The sequence below is a fragment of the Paralichthys olivaceus genome, chromosome 11 (assembly GCF_024713975.1).
Source record: "Paralichthys olivaceus isolate ysfri-2021 chromosome 11, ASM2471397v2, whole genome shotgun sequence".
In the NCBI taxonomy this organism is placed as follows: Eukaryota; Metazoa; Chordata; class Actinopteri; order Pleuronectiformes; family Paralichthyidae; genus Paralichthys; species Paralichthys olivaceus.
In genome coordinates, this window is record NC_091103.1 from 655,125 (window position 1) to 669,207 (window position 14,083).

Sequence of the window (14,083 nt, forward strand, 5' to 3'; positions counted from 1 at the left end):
AAGTTTTTCTGTTGAGTGACATCAGGAAGCAGCTGAGGACAAGAAATCTGGTCATTAAATCACTTCAACATCACCAGTAAAGAAAAGGTTTTATTGGAAAATGGACAAAACAATAAGGAGACTGTAGATGAGCTGCTGTGTGTGTGTGTGTGTGTGTGTGTGTGTGTGTGTAGGTGTGTGTGTCAGGGTCCACCATGCTTGTGTCAGTCAATTTGTGTGTGTTGTGATGATGATGATTTTGCTTAGAAGCCGATAGAAACCAGGATCACGGTGACGTTGTCGGCGCAGCCTCGTCTCACCGCCTCACTGGCCAGCTGTTGACAGGCAGCTTCAAACCGCACCTCCTCCTCCGTCAGCCCCGCCCTCCGCTCTCTGCTCCCCTCCTGCAGGGGGAGACATTACATTAAAATAAAAAAACACATTATGGAATCATTCCCTTTTAAATCAACTCTTCTCCATCACTATTTAAAACACTGCACTTTCAGTTGTTTATCTAATATTCTGTGTGAGTATGTTGTAAATATCAGCTGAGCTGTGATCAACCACACTTCAGCTCTGAGGAGACAAACCTGCACGATGTTGAGGACGAATTTAACGGCTTCGTCAGCAGAAAACACTTTGAACAAACCATCACAGGCCAGAATGATGAACCTGCAGCGAGATGACCAATGTCAGCTGTTTCCTGACACAGGATCAGTTTCAGCTTCATATAAGGCTTCAGCTACCTCATGTTTAACACACCGACATGAGTCTCTACAGACCTAAGATCAGGGAATCAAATAAATAAATGAAGTAGCCTCATAGCTAATTCGTTTTTATGCTAACTTCACATTGTGAATACTGTCTGTCCGAAATCCACCAAATACAAATACTGTAAAATACTGGAGGGGAGGAGTTTTGCACCACATCACAGATCACAGAGGTTTCACTCACATATGGTCACAGAGCGATGTGGAAACAAGGTGTTACATTTCCACGCAGCCTGAACTGACACGTACGCATTCAATCAATGAAGGATGATGATTATTATTATTTAAACCACAAAGAGCCGTAGAGTCTGATTCTGTGGTTGTGTTCTTACTTGTCATTGGCTGTGAGCTGACACCTCCTCAGGTCAGGGGACGAAATAACTCCGATGCGTTTGTACTGACCGTCTCCGATGGAGCGGGACACCTCGAGGACACCCAGCACTCTGCCATCCCTGCAACATACACACACAAACACAAACACACACTTCCATGTTTCCACTCTGTCTTTACATCAATCCTTTAACTCTCTTTAATTTTTATGACATTTAACAGAATCTCTTTGGGATTTTGAATGTTGGTCAAATAAAAGGAGACAACACATCAGAGTGTAGAGAGAGTTTTCAGTCCAGATTTGATTTATTTTACAGTTTCATAGTTTTAACTTAGTATGGACTGTCAGTGTGAATGTGGCTTATGAACCTGACGGTGCCTCCTGCTCTCTGGATCCTCATCCTCTCCTCGTACATGGTCGGGTTGTGTTCTTTACTCAGAGCCAGAGTCACCGACCTCCTCTGTCCATCTGCCGCCGCCTCCATCCGACACAACACCGCCTGGAGAGACAAACACAGACAGACGTCACCATCACAGCCTGGTGTCCTTCAGAGGCAGATGTACAGTCACAGTCAAACAGTCAAATATACAGTATATCAGAGACGTGTCTGTGGAAGAAAAGATGCCACCGCATTGAAATGTTTCCCATGGACACAGCAAGAATCAACCCTGCAGTGAGTCTGCGTCCATATTCATAAAGAGTCCATGTGAAATTTCATAGGTTTCACGTGATGATTAAGAACATTTACCCTGCTGTCTCCAAGATTGGCCACATACACCATGTCATCCACCACCAGCACACATGTGGCTGTGGAGCCGTCCTTCCACGCCGGCTTCCTGTTCACAACATAGAATCACAAGCCTGAGGCAAAAAGTAGAGAAAGTACAACAACTGTGTACAGGAAGTTTCACTGATACATCAGAGCTTAATGTCTGCAGGCTGCTTTTTTTTAGCCCATAATTATTCTACCTTTAGTGAAACTCACTGTCACAGCAGCTGCATTGATCATCATCAGCTCAGATATCAGGAGTGTATGTTTCTAAATGGATACATGGACATTAACTCTTGATAGAAGTCAGAGATAATAATGTGAATCAAGCAGCTGCTGTTCTTTCTCCTCTCTGTCACTGAGTCTTACTGGCTGGAAGCTTTCTTTAGGAAGTCCTCGTCCGTCTGTCTGAAAGTTTCCAGGAGACATTTCTTTATCAGTTTATCCACATTTTCAGTGTCTCCTGAAAGAAACGACAGATTTCAACCATTTGGGTAATGACTTGGTAACGACTGGTCCTACAAAAAGTTAGATAACTAACATAATGACACACAGACCGAGTGAAGCTCCTCTACCCCTTAACTCACCGCTCGGGAACTTCTTGGCCAGATTGTGATGGAGATGCTCTGCAGCGAATCGAGACGCTCGAGCTCCGCCGTGACCGTCGAACACAGCAAAGTACGAAACATGAGACCTGTAGGACACAAGAGACAAGAAGACAGGTCAGCATGTTTACATGAGATCCATTTATCCTCTGTCGGCCCTTATCACCAAAAGCTCTGGAATCTCCTCTTCCTTCCAAGTCTTCGTCATACGTGTACGAGTTTTTACTTCAAAAGAACTGTGTAAATAATTGTATGATATAGTTTCCTCTGGTTCCTTCTTGTCTTTAAACGTAAAACTGTTAAACACTTGATAGTTAGTTAGTTAGTTAGTTGATCTTACAATTGTCCAGGCAGAGACAGACAGCTGCTCATGTCCGGCAGCAGAACATGAGCATCCTGCATCTCGTCCCGTTCACCCCGCCTCGCCGCCACATAGCCTTTCAATACAGGGAGGTCTGCACGACGAGACACACACACACACACACACACACACACACACACACACACAGTGTAAGTCGTCTCCTCTTCATGTCATGTTTCCGTCCACTCAGAGCTGTGATAAAATAAAAGAAGCAAACAAACATTGTGGTGGAACAGCTGAAAACCTTCTTTACAAACTTTCTTGATCTCCCCTCGCTCCTCTTTTTTCTCAGCTTCACTTTCAGCATCCTCTCGTTTTCGTTTGACTCTTCTCTCCTCCTTCTCTTCTTCCTCCTCCTCTTCTTCGTTGGTCTCCTGTGGTCGAGCTGTGACCGGCGATGCTGAAACTGGACCTGAGACAGAATTAGAAAATACTCAAGTTAGAGTCAAAGTAATTTGACAACTGCAATGAAATCCAGTAACTGAGTAAAAATATCTAGTTACTTTCCTGCTGTAGTAAAAGATCAGGTGAGATCTGAGTTGATAACAATAATGATAAAAGCACAATAATAATAATAATATATATTAATATGATTTATATATTAATATGATTCATATATATTAATATGATGACTGGAACAGGCAGGTCCACCGTCCTCTGTATAAACGGGTCATTCACCGGCTCTGCGGTGAACTCGGGGCCGTGGTTCGGTCACTCACCTCCGGGCTGTGTGGGCTCCGGCAGGTCGTCGAACAGGTCCATACTGTTAGCTCGGGAGCTAGCAGGCTAGTTACCGGCACCGGTACCCGGTTCTCCTCGGTGTCCGTGTGTCAGCTGTCAGAGCCGGGTCCGTTTAATGACCTTAAAGCGGGTTGAACCGCTCTAAGTCCAGTTAGTAAAAGAATTAAAAGAAGGGAAGTGGTCCACCTGCTCACACGTTAGCCACACAGCTACAGGCTACTGTCAGGCTAGCTATCCACACACCTACTTCCGGTTACAGCTTTCAGAACAAAAGCCATGGCTATGTGACAGTAGAAGTTTTATTTTAGATGTTTTATTTTGAAACTTCCAGAAGCTGCAGGACTGGACCATGACACCTGTTTTCTCTCTAACGACCAGCAGGGGGCGACTCCACTGGTACATTCATACAGTCCATGAGGAAACGACTCGGTTGACTGATCCTTCATCCTCTCATCATTCATCCTTCATCCTTCATCCTCTCATCATTCATCCTTCATCCTCTCATCATTCATCCTTCATCCTTCATCCTCTCATCCTCTCATCATTCATCCTTCATCCTTCATCCTCTCATCATTCATCCTTCATCCTCTCATCATTCATCCTCTCATCCTTCATTCTCTCATCATTCATCCTCTCATCATTCATCCTTCATCCTTCATCCTCTCATCCTTCATCCTTCATCCTTCATCCTTCATCCTCTCATCATTCATCCTCTCATCCTTCATTCTCTCATCATTCATCATTCATCCTTCATCATTCATCCTCTCATCATTCATCCTTCATCCTCTCATCATTCATCCTTCATCATTCATCCTCTCATCATTCATCCTTCATCCTTCATCCTCTCATCCTTCATTATTCATCCTCTCATTCTTCATCATTCATCCTTCATCCTTCATCCTCTCATCATTCATCATTCATCATTCATCCTTCATCCTTCATCCTCTCATCATTCATCATTCATCCTCTCATCATTCATTATTCATCCTCTCATCCTTCATCCTCTCATCATTCATCATTCATCATTCATCCTCTCATCATTCATCATTCATCCTCTCATCATTCATTATTCATCCTCTCATCCTTCATCCTCTCATCCTCTCATCCTTCATCCTCTCATCATTCATCCTTCATCCTCTCATCATTCATCCTCTCATCCTTCATTCTCTCATCCTTCATCCTCTCATCCTTCATCCTCTCATCATTCATCATTCATCCTCTCATCCTTCATCCTTCATCCTCTCATCCTTCATCCTTCATCCTCTCATCCTTCATCCTCTCATCTTTCATCCTCTCATCCTTCATTCTCTCATCCTTCATCCTTCATCCTCTCATCATTCATCCTTCATCCTCTCATCCTCTCATCCTTCATCCTCTCATCCTTCATCCTCTCATCATTCATCCTCTCATCCTCTCATCCTTCATCCTCTTATCCTTCATCCTTCATCCTCTCATCCTCTCATCATTCATCCTTCATCCTCTCATCCTTCATCCTCTCATCCTCTCATCCTCTCATCCTCTCATCCTTCATCCTCTCATCCTTCATCCTCTCATCCTCTCATCCTCTCATCCTCTCATCCTTCATCCTCTCACCCTCCAACCTCCCTCCTCTCATCCGTCATCCTCTCATCCTTCATCCTCTCACCCTCCCTCCTCTCATCCTTCATCCTCTCATCCTTCATCCTCTCACCCTCCCTCCTCTCATCCTTCATCCTCTCACCCTCCACCCTCCCTCCTCTCATCCTCTCATCCTCTCACCCTCCTCCCTCCTCTCATCCTTCCTCTCCTTGCCTCCTCTCATCCTCCCTTCTTCATCCTCTCATCCTTCATCCTCTCACCCTCCACCCTCCCTCCTCTCATCCTCTCATCCTCCCTCCTCTCATCCTTCATCCTCTCACCCTCCACCCTCCCTCCTCTCATCCTCTCATCCTCTCACCCTCCTCACTCCTCTCATCCTTCCTCTCTTTGCCTCCTCTCATCCTCCCTTCTTCATCCTCTCATCCTTCATCCTCTCACCCTCCACCCTCCCTCCTCTCATCCTCTCACCCTCCACCCTCCCTCCTCTCATCCTCTCATCCTCCCTCCTCTCATCCTTCATCCTCTCACCCTCCACCCTCCCTCCTCTCATCCTCTCATCCTCTCACCCTCCTCACTCCTCTCATCCTTCCTCTCCTTGCCTCCTCTCATCCTCCCTTCTTCATCCTCTCATCCTTCATCCTCTCACCCTCCACCCTCCCTCCTCTCATCCTCTCATCCTCCCTCCTCTCATCCTTCATCCTCTCACCCTCCACCCTCCCTCCTCTCATCCTCTCATCCTCTCACCCTCCTCACTCCTCTCATCCTTCCTCTCCTTGCCTCCTCTCATCCTCCCTTCTTCATCCTCTCATCCTCTCACCCTCCACCCTCCCTCCTCTCATCCTCTCATCCTCCCTCCTCTTATCCTTCATCCTCTCACCCTCCACCCTCCCTCCTCTCATCCTCTCATCCTCTCACCCTCCTCACTCCTCTCATCCTTCCTCTCCTTGCCTCCTCTCATCCTCCCTTCTTCATCCTCTCATCCTTCATCCTCTCACCCTCCACCCTCCCTCCTCTCATCCTCTCATCCACCCTCCCTCCTCTCATCCTCTCACCCTCCACCCTCCCTCCTCTCATCCTCTCATCCTCTCACCCTCCTCACTCCTCTCATCCTTCCTCTCCTTGCCTCCTCTCATCCTCCCTTCTTCATCCTCTCATCCTCTCACCCTCCACCCTCCCTCCTCTCATCCTCTCATCCTCCCTCCTCTTATCCTTCATCCTCTCACCCTCCACCCTCCCTCCTCTCATCCTCTCATCCTCTCACCCTCCTCACTCCTCTCATCCTTCCTCTCCTTGCCTCCTCTCATCCTCCCTTCTTCATCCTCTCATCCTTCATCCTCTCACCCTCCACCCTCCCTCCTCTCATCCTCTCATCCTCTCACCCTCCTCACTCCTCTCATCCTTCCTCTCCTTGCCTCCTCTCATCCTCCCTTCTTCATCCTCTCATCCTCTCACCCTCCACCCTCCCTCCTCTCATCCTCTCATCCTCCCTCCTCTTATCCTTCATCCTCTCACCCTCCACCCTCCCTCCTCTCATCCTCTCATCCTCTCACCCTCCTCACTCCTCTCATCCTTCCTCTCCTTGCCTCCTCTCATCCTCCCTTCTTCATCCTCTCATCCTTCATCCTTCATCCTTCATCCTCTCATCATTCATCCTTCACCCTCCCTCCTCTCATCCTTCATCCTCTCACCCTCCTCCCTCCTCTCATCCTTCCTCTCCTTGCCTCCTCTCATCCTCCCTTCTTCATCCTCTCATCCTTCATCCTCTCACCCTCCACCCTCCCTCCTCTCATCCTCTCACCCTCCACCCTCCCTCCTCTCATCCTCTCATCCTCCTCCCTCCTCCCTCCTCTCCTCCTCCCTCCTCCCTCCTCTCCTCTCATCCTCTCACCCTCCTCACTCCTCTCATCCTTCCTCTCCTTGACTCCTCTCATCCTCCCTTCTTCATCCTCTCATCCTTCATCCTCTCACCCTCCACCCTTCCTCCTCTCATCCTCTCATCCTCCCTCCTCCCTCCTCTCCTCCTTCCTCTCCTTGCCTCCTCTCCTCACCTCTGGTCTCCTATTGGCTGATGTTGGTATAAATACGGAGGCAGGACACTTTGATGGGACCCTGGCTCCTCCCACAGACTCCATATAAACCTGACAGTCTCACGCACATTCACTGTGCACGCGCACACGATGCATTCTGCAGGGTTTTAATCTCACGTGTAAAATCAAAGTCATTAAAAAGTTCCTGTCAGGACTCGGACATGTGGACCTGCCTCCTGTGGACCAGCGGGATGTTCACTCTGCTCTGCGCCGCTCAGGAGGAAACTCTGCGGACCGAGCTCCGGGCCGGCGGAGAGCCCCCGCCGCGGCTGGACGTCCCACAGCCGGCGGCGGTGAGAGGAGCCGGGGAGAAGGTCGGAGCAGGAGGCCGCAGGAGAGCAGCTCTGAGCGGGTGAGAGAGACTCTGCAGCTGTGAACTGCTTTTATTGTTTCAATGGATTCTGTATATGTGTTAAGTTTTTTATTTCCCTTCCCTGTGTTTGGAGATTGGAGATTGAAATCAAACAGGATTCTTTAGATTCTCACGGTTTCACTCAGGAGCTTGTTCATGGATCATTAACACAGATTTCCTGTAAAAAAACCTTCAACAGTTAATTTTCTGTAAATGTCCCTAAATGATCAAACATCAATGAAATGAGACTCATTTACATTTCAACATAACATTTCACAAAGTGTTTATATGTCATATTGTTCAGCTTCTTTAAGGTTTCATTAATTCTTTACGACAATATAATACATTTTATTAATATTTAATATATATATAATGTATAAATATATTTCTGTCTATATTCTGCAGCTAACGTTCGCTCAGCTTGTTTCTCTGAAACTTCAGATTCAGACTCCGATCATTAAAAACCTTCATCTGCTTCAAACACAGTAAAAAAGTAAAAAACCACCAAGATGTAAAAAGTGTGAACATTTAATGTGAGAACAAAACTGCAGATATAACACAGGTCTGGATTATTTTAATGTTTAAATAAAGTTACAGTTTGAAACTTCAGTAAGCTATTGTGAAGTTACTATACGATATTATATCCTTCAAAAATCCCACAATGCAATGCACCACATTTTAAAGCGGAGCATCTCTGCAGCACTGAGGCATCGTCAGAGTCTGAATCCTCAGTTTAGTTCCTGTTTTCATGTTTGTTCAACTTAAAAACCTGAATCACAGCAGAACGACTTTATCATGTTGTGTTTGAGCGTCCGGCACTGAGCGTGACATCATCGAAAAATGGCCGTCGCGTGAAAGCGATGAGTGAACGCTGGAGGGCGACTGTGAGTTCAGAGTCTCCGTCTGCAGCTGAAATCACTTTTAAACTCAGCTTGGTTCGAGCAGAACGCAGCAGGAAACACTCGGTCGTCACTGTTCATCAACGCGGCCGACACGTTTGACCACGTTCAGCCGAACACGATCTGATTGGTGGGACGTCTGCGTCTGATCTTTACTGAGCCATAAAACCTCTGACCAATCAGCATCTGGCAGGTGTGTTAGACAGCAGACACCTCAGGAATGTGTGAAATTCTGTGTGTGTGTGTGTGTGAGTGTGTGTGTGTGTGTGTGTGTGTGTGTGTGTGTGTGTGTGTGTGTTCGGCCTCAAGTGCAAGTCTGACTGACGCTCAAGTGATGGATGCAAAGTAAACAACACACACACACACACACACACACACACACACACACACACACACACACACCATATCCAGATCTCTGCACCTAATTCTAAACCCCTGTGAACTGACTGGCCTTATAAACTCTGTGTGTGTGTGTGTGTGTGTGTGTGTGTGTGTGTGTGTGTGTGTGTGTGTGTGTGTGTGTGTGTGTGTGTATGTGTGTGTGTGTAAACAGAGCGGCTTTAAGGTTAAAATCAGGCATGTTTGTGAAAGAGGGGAAAGAGTTCTTCTAAACTCTCTCTCTCTCTCTCTCTCTCTCTCTCTCTCTCTCTCTCTCTCTCACACACACACACAGCTCTTTGTATCTGTATCAGTGTGAGGACCACATGAATCTGAACCTCGGTCGCCGTTTGTCACCGGAGACGTCTTCAGTGTTAATAGGAACAATCCGATCTGTTCTCGGGTCACATGACTCTGCCGTCACCTACACCTGCACCCATTGGACGGTACCAGCTTTTTTAAAGTGGACCAAACCTGGACAACGTCACGCGGTTCCAACAGCTGCTCGTTTGGGGCAGTGTTTCCTGAAACGAGGAAGAAGAAAACCTGGCTCATCGATTGGCCAGTAGCTCAGTCCATAGCGACTTGGCTTGGGAACCGGAGGGTGGCCGGTCCAAGTCCAGCATGGACTTGGAGAGGTGCCAGTTCACCTCCTGGGCACTGCCGAGGTGCCCTTGAGCAAGGCACCGAACCCCCCAATTGCTCCCTGGGCGCCTTCATGACTGCCCACTCTTCCGTGTGGTCACTGTGTGGATTGTGTTCCGTGTGTGCTCCGTTCACACGGATGGGTTAAATACAGACGTCAGGTTTCCCCATGTTTGCATGTTGCTGTGTGTGGGACCATAAAGAGGAATCTTAATCTTTTCCACTGTGAGTGAACCGCACCAGGATTCACTTGCAAATTTCAAGCGGACCAGGGATCGCTCGTTTGGTCCGCACCAGAGTTCGAGCGTCCACACCACTCCAAACGAACCGAACCATCCGTGGAGGCGGACCAGGATTCGTTTAAAGCGGATCAGCTGTATGAAGAGACAAAAACTCCTGAAGACAAAGTTTATTGACGTTATAAAATGAGAAGTATGTCATGTTCTATAGACTTTCTATTGTCGCCCCCTGCTGGTCATTACACAGAAGACAGGTTTCAGGCACTTCCTCTGTGGCTTCACTTTCTGGACCCAGAGTCTGGCAGATGAAATCATGATCAAGCAGCGGTCTGGTCACCTCTCTCACAGTCTCTCTCTTGTTCTGCTGCAGTAACAACGTGTCGTCTGTGTTCGCCCTCCAACGCTCCGACGACCTCAACAACAACTTCAAATCAAATATTCTGCTTTTTTCTTCCCGAGAACACTGAGCGGTTTGTCCACCTCCACGTTTCATCTCTCGACAAAACTGAGAAGAAGGAGAGGAGGAAATTCGGCCTCAGCCACTTAAACACAGGAGAGATCAACTCTATAGCCTGAACTCACACTGGTGTTTCCCTGCAGAGGAGAAAACTCCCTGTGACCAGTGTCGGAGAAGACGAGTCGGTGATAAACTTCACACTAATGAAATATCAGAGTGAAGCTCAGAGGACAGTCTCATAAAAAGGGATTGAAATTGGAAACAGGCTCAGAGTCTGACTCAGACTGTCTGTGTGTATACAGGTTCAATACAGTGTGTGTGTGTGTGTGTGTGTGTGTGTGTGTGTGTGTGTGTGAGTGTGAGTGTGAATGTGAGTGTGTGTGTGTGTGTGTGTGTGTGTGTGTGTGTGTGTGGGGCCTCCTCTGCAGTTACAATACGACCACTTCACTGTGAGTAATGATTAAATCCTCTGCTCCGAGGCCGTGTTCACACATTTAAAAACACCTTCTTCTTCTTCTTCTCTTCTCTCTCATCCTCCTCTTTCTTCTTTTTCTGTGACTCTTTAACTTTAACGTGAATCAGTGTCAACTGTTTCCAGACTCACATCAGTTTCATATTAAATCTGACGTTTGTGAGAAACGAAGTGTAAAAAGAATTTGAGCCTGAATGTTTTGAACGTGGATCAGTGGAAACAGTCTGTTCTGGTGCTAGTTTTAATTCAGCTGATAATTCCACACAAAGTGAATGATGAGAAATAAAATCTACTCTAAATGTGATTTCCTTACATATTTGATTCACCTTCCTCAGTGAAGCCTGACAGAAGTTAATTAAACTGCAGCAAATGTTTATCCCAAGTCACTCTTCTCTTTAAAATGAGGTTTAAAAGTTATTCTCAGAATTTAAAGATTTTCTTTAAGATGCATTTGGAAGTTTTTATTTTAAAATATTTATTCAGAAAATGTATTTATGATTTAATTTTGAAGATTTGTAGATTTACATTTAGTTTTGTATCCTGATTATCCTGTGTTTGTATCCATCACTCAAACAATTAATTAACACACACACACACACACACACACACACACACCATCAAAGTGACAGACAAACAGGACTTCACAGTTGTGTGTAACAGGAAGTGAGTTAACAGGGCCTGTGTGTGTGTGTGTGTGTGTGTGTGTGTGTGTGTGTGTGTGTGTGTGTGTGACCCAGTGTTGGTCTTGGTCTGTTAATTGACTCTGTTTCCCAGAAGGCCGTTAGGCTAACACACACTGAGCTGTTTAACAGATTGAAGCAGTTTGTGTTGACGTGAGAATAAAGATAATAAAACGAGTGAAACCTGGAACAAAATCTACAAAACGTCCCAAACAACAAGTGTGTGTGTGTGTGTGTGTGTGTGTGTGTGTGTGTGTGTGTGTGTGAGAGTGTGTGTGTGTGTTTCTGCATAGAAAGCACCTGACACTATGTGTGTTCATCATTTCATATCAGGACGCTGATCAGTTCAACGACTTCAGGTCAAATGACGAAGATGAAACGATAAAAAAATATATCAGTGTGATTTCACATTTGGTTGCCATGACAACAATCTCATGATGAGGGTCTTGTTGAAGTTTAAATTCTGCAGTTGTTTTATATTGTCTCCTTGTCTCTCTGTCTCCATCTCTGTCTCTCTCTCTGTCTCTCTCTGTCTCTCTCTCTCTGTCTCTCTCTGTCTCCCTCTCTGTCTCTCTCTCTGTCTTTCTCTCTGTCTCTCTCTCTCCCTCTCTGTCTCACCCTCTCTGTCTCTCTCTGTCTCTCTCTCTCCCTCTCTCTCTGTCTCCATCTCTGTCTCTCTCTCTGTCTTTCTCTCTGTCTCTCTCTCTCCCTCTCTGTCTCACCCTCTCTGTCTCTCTCTGTCTCTCTCTCTCCCTCTCTCTCTGTCTCTCTCTCTGTCTCCCTCTCTGTCCCTCTCTGTCTCTCTCTCTGTCTCTCTCTGCAGTCCTCATGTCTGTGGACGTCAGTGTTGTGTCGGTTGGACGTTGTCACAGAAAACCAGGACGTGCACCAAATGTGAGTAAACGACTGTCGTCTCGGTCTGTTGTCAAACTGTTCATTGATTGGTTTGGTTTTTTTTCTTCTTGTAAAACTAACAATTAAACTTATAACCATGTTTTCTCTGAATCCATCAAAGTACTTCTTAAAAACGACGATCAGATTTATTCAAAATCAGATGTTAGATTTGCAGCTTGTGGGTTTCCAGCACATCTGTGTTTTTATAATTCATCTGTGGTCGGTCGGAGTTGTCATGTTGTAGTAAAACACGGCAGCAGCTGCACATATTAAAGACTCTAACAGAAAACTGCTGTCGATCATCAGTACAACACATCTGGTTCACAGAAACATCTGGACTCAATCAACTTCCGTCTTTTCTCTCTTTGAGCTCTGATCGTTAGATAAAACAATCAGAGGATTTCAGTCCAGATATTTCTCCCAAATCACCAAATTAAACTTTACATTTTCACAAATAAATTCTACAACCAGGCTTTCCAGAACAACAAGTCCCACAATGCTTTGCTGTGAGCACCATCCAATCAGAGAGTTTCTGTCTGGCCACCTGAGGTTTGGTTCTGAAAAAGATATGATGCTGATTTTAACAGTAGCTGTTGCTGAGGCTCATGGGAACTGAAGTGTTAAGAGACCCCCCCCCCCCCTCACTAACACCACTTCACTATATCATGACGTCTATGTGAGGACGATATACTGAGACAGAAAAAACTCTCTCAGACACAACCAGACACATTTTGTCTGCACCAGTACAACATGTCATTTAGCATCCTGGGGATTCAAGCATGAGAAAGAAGAACATGAATATGCGTTAGTCCTGATATCGGTCCTGTGAGGGACAGACGACCTGCTGGACGGGTCCCCCCGACCCTCGGAGCATGGACGTACAGATAAAAGACGGATGGTCTGCAGGACTGACCCACTTTATCCCAGATTAAAGGTGCTGGGCGTGTGTTTGTGTCATGTGGACGATATAGTACAGATTTGATGTATAACAGCAGGTTGATGCTGCATCGCCCCTCGCTGCTTTATGGCTCAGTTCAAAGTGCGACCTGATGGCGGACGCCAGGATCCACATGCAGCGCTGGATTTACGAGGCCTTCGATGCTTCTTCGGGGATCTCCTGTGATTCAGCTCTTTATGAATCTAACGTGACGTTAACTGAAGCCTCATGCAGAGGAAGTTCGCTGCAGACCTGAAGATTAAATTCAGTCTGTTGCTTTGAGACGTCAGTTTGTCTGATTGTTCTTGAAAAGTCAGGGAAAGTTTAGAATCGATGGATCCTGGTTTCACAGAAGCAAACGAAGCAGCTTCTGCTTTTTAGTCAGAAACAGATTTTTGATGATCAGCTGTGGTCAAATAAAAGAGAAGTTCACTGGTTTTCAAATCCGTGTCCGTCTTCATCCGTCCAGGTTTAAGTGATACTGCCATGAAACCTTAAACGTCTTTTATGTTCACACGTAAAAAAGACTGTGTGGCATTTGTCCTCCATCACTTACTTGAGGGACGATGAAGTGTTTGACTGTGATGACAATTCTACTTGTTGAGTGATGCTCACAGATTTAACTCTTGGTTTAAATCACAGACGTTGATGTTTTCCATGATTCAGATTGATTTGGTCCTAATTCGTGAGCTTGATTCGATTTTAACATGTTGTTATAATGTGAGTAAAAAGTTTAATAACAGAATTAGAAGAACAAACCACAGTTTGCGTCAAACACTGGGACAGTTTTAGTGGAATCATGAATAAATGTGGTTTATAGGAGACGGAGCTGCTCACATTCAGATCTCAGTGTTTCTTTCAGGTCCGGATTAAATGGCTGTGAATGGTCTGCAGAAACTCGTGAATGGA

At 45.9% G+C, this 14,083-nt stretch overlaps 2 protein-coding genes across 9 annotated transcripts in view; one reads left to right on the top strand and one right to left on the bottom strand.

The window, feature by feature from the left end:
* Positions 1-77: 77 nt before the first annotated feature.
* ilkap (integrin-linked kinase-associated serine/threonine phosphatase) lies at positions 78-3,813 on the bottom strand. Of its 3 annotated transcripts, none has more exons than XM_020108657.2 (10): positions 3,535-3,813; positions 3,069-3,227; positions 2,795-2,909; positions 2,437-2,543; positions 2,219-2,312; positions 1,829-1,916; positions 1,449-1,579; positions 1,082-1,201; positions 570-651; positions 78-383 (listed from the first exon to the last, which is right to left on the bottom strand). In XM_020108657.2, the coding sequence occupies exons 1-10, from the start codon at positions 3,575-3,577 to the stop codon at positions 243-245; spliced, it is 1,080 nt and encodes a 359-aa protein (XP_019964216.1). In that variant the 5' UTR covers positions 3,578-3,813; the 3' UTR covers positions 78-242. The 3 variants fall into 3 exon arrangements, with proteins under 3 accessions (XP_019964216.1, XP_019964215.1, XP_019964217.1); XM_020108656.2 differs by having other exon boundaries at positions 3,060-3,227; XM_020108658.2 differs by lacking the exon at positions 570-651 and having other exon boundaries at positions 3,060-3,227.
* A 3,490-nt stretch (positions 3,814-7,303) lies between these two features.
* LOC109647947 (latent-transforming growth factor beta-binding protein 4) overlaps positions 7,304-14,083 on the top strand; it is a 33,914-nt gene continuing 27,134 nt past the window's right edge. For all 6 annotated transcript variants that reach the window (XM_069533894.1, XM_069533896.1, XM_069533895.1 and 3 more), the window contains exons 1-2: positions 7,304-7,573; positions 12,167-12,237. In XM_069533894.1, coding sequence (XP_069389995.1) covers positions 7,383-7,573; positions 12,167-12,237 — 262 coding nt within the window. In that variant the 5' untranslated portion in view covers positions 7,304-7,382. The remainder of the gene's footprint in view (positions 7,574-12,166; positions 12,238-14,083) is intronic.

Excerpts from the sequence above, each read along its gene's own strand:
- ilkap (XM_020108656.2), bottom strand. The coding sequence starts at position 3,577 with ATGGACCTGTTCGACGACCTGCCGGAGCCCACACAGCCCGGAG. Across the intron at positions 2,544-2,794 it reads CTGTCTCTGCCTGGACAATT|GTCTCATGTTTCGTACTTTG; the intron begins GTAAGATCAACT and ends TGTGTCCTACAG. Across the intron at positions 384-569 it reads TCGTCCTCAACATCGTGCAG|GAGGGGAGCAGAGAGCGGAG; the intron begins GTTTGTCTCCTC and ends CTCCCCCTGCAG.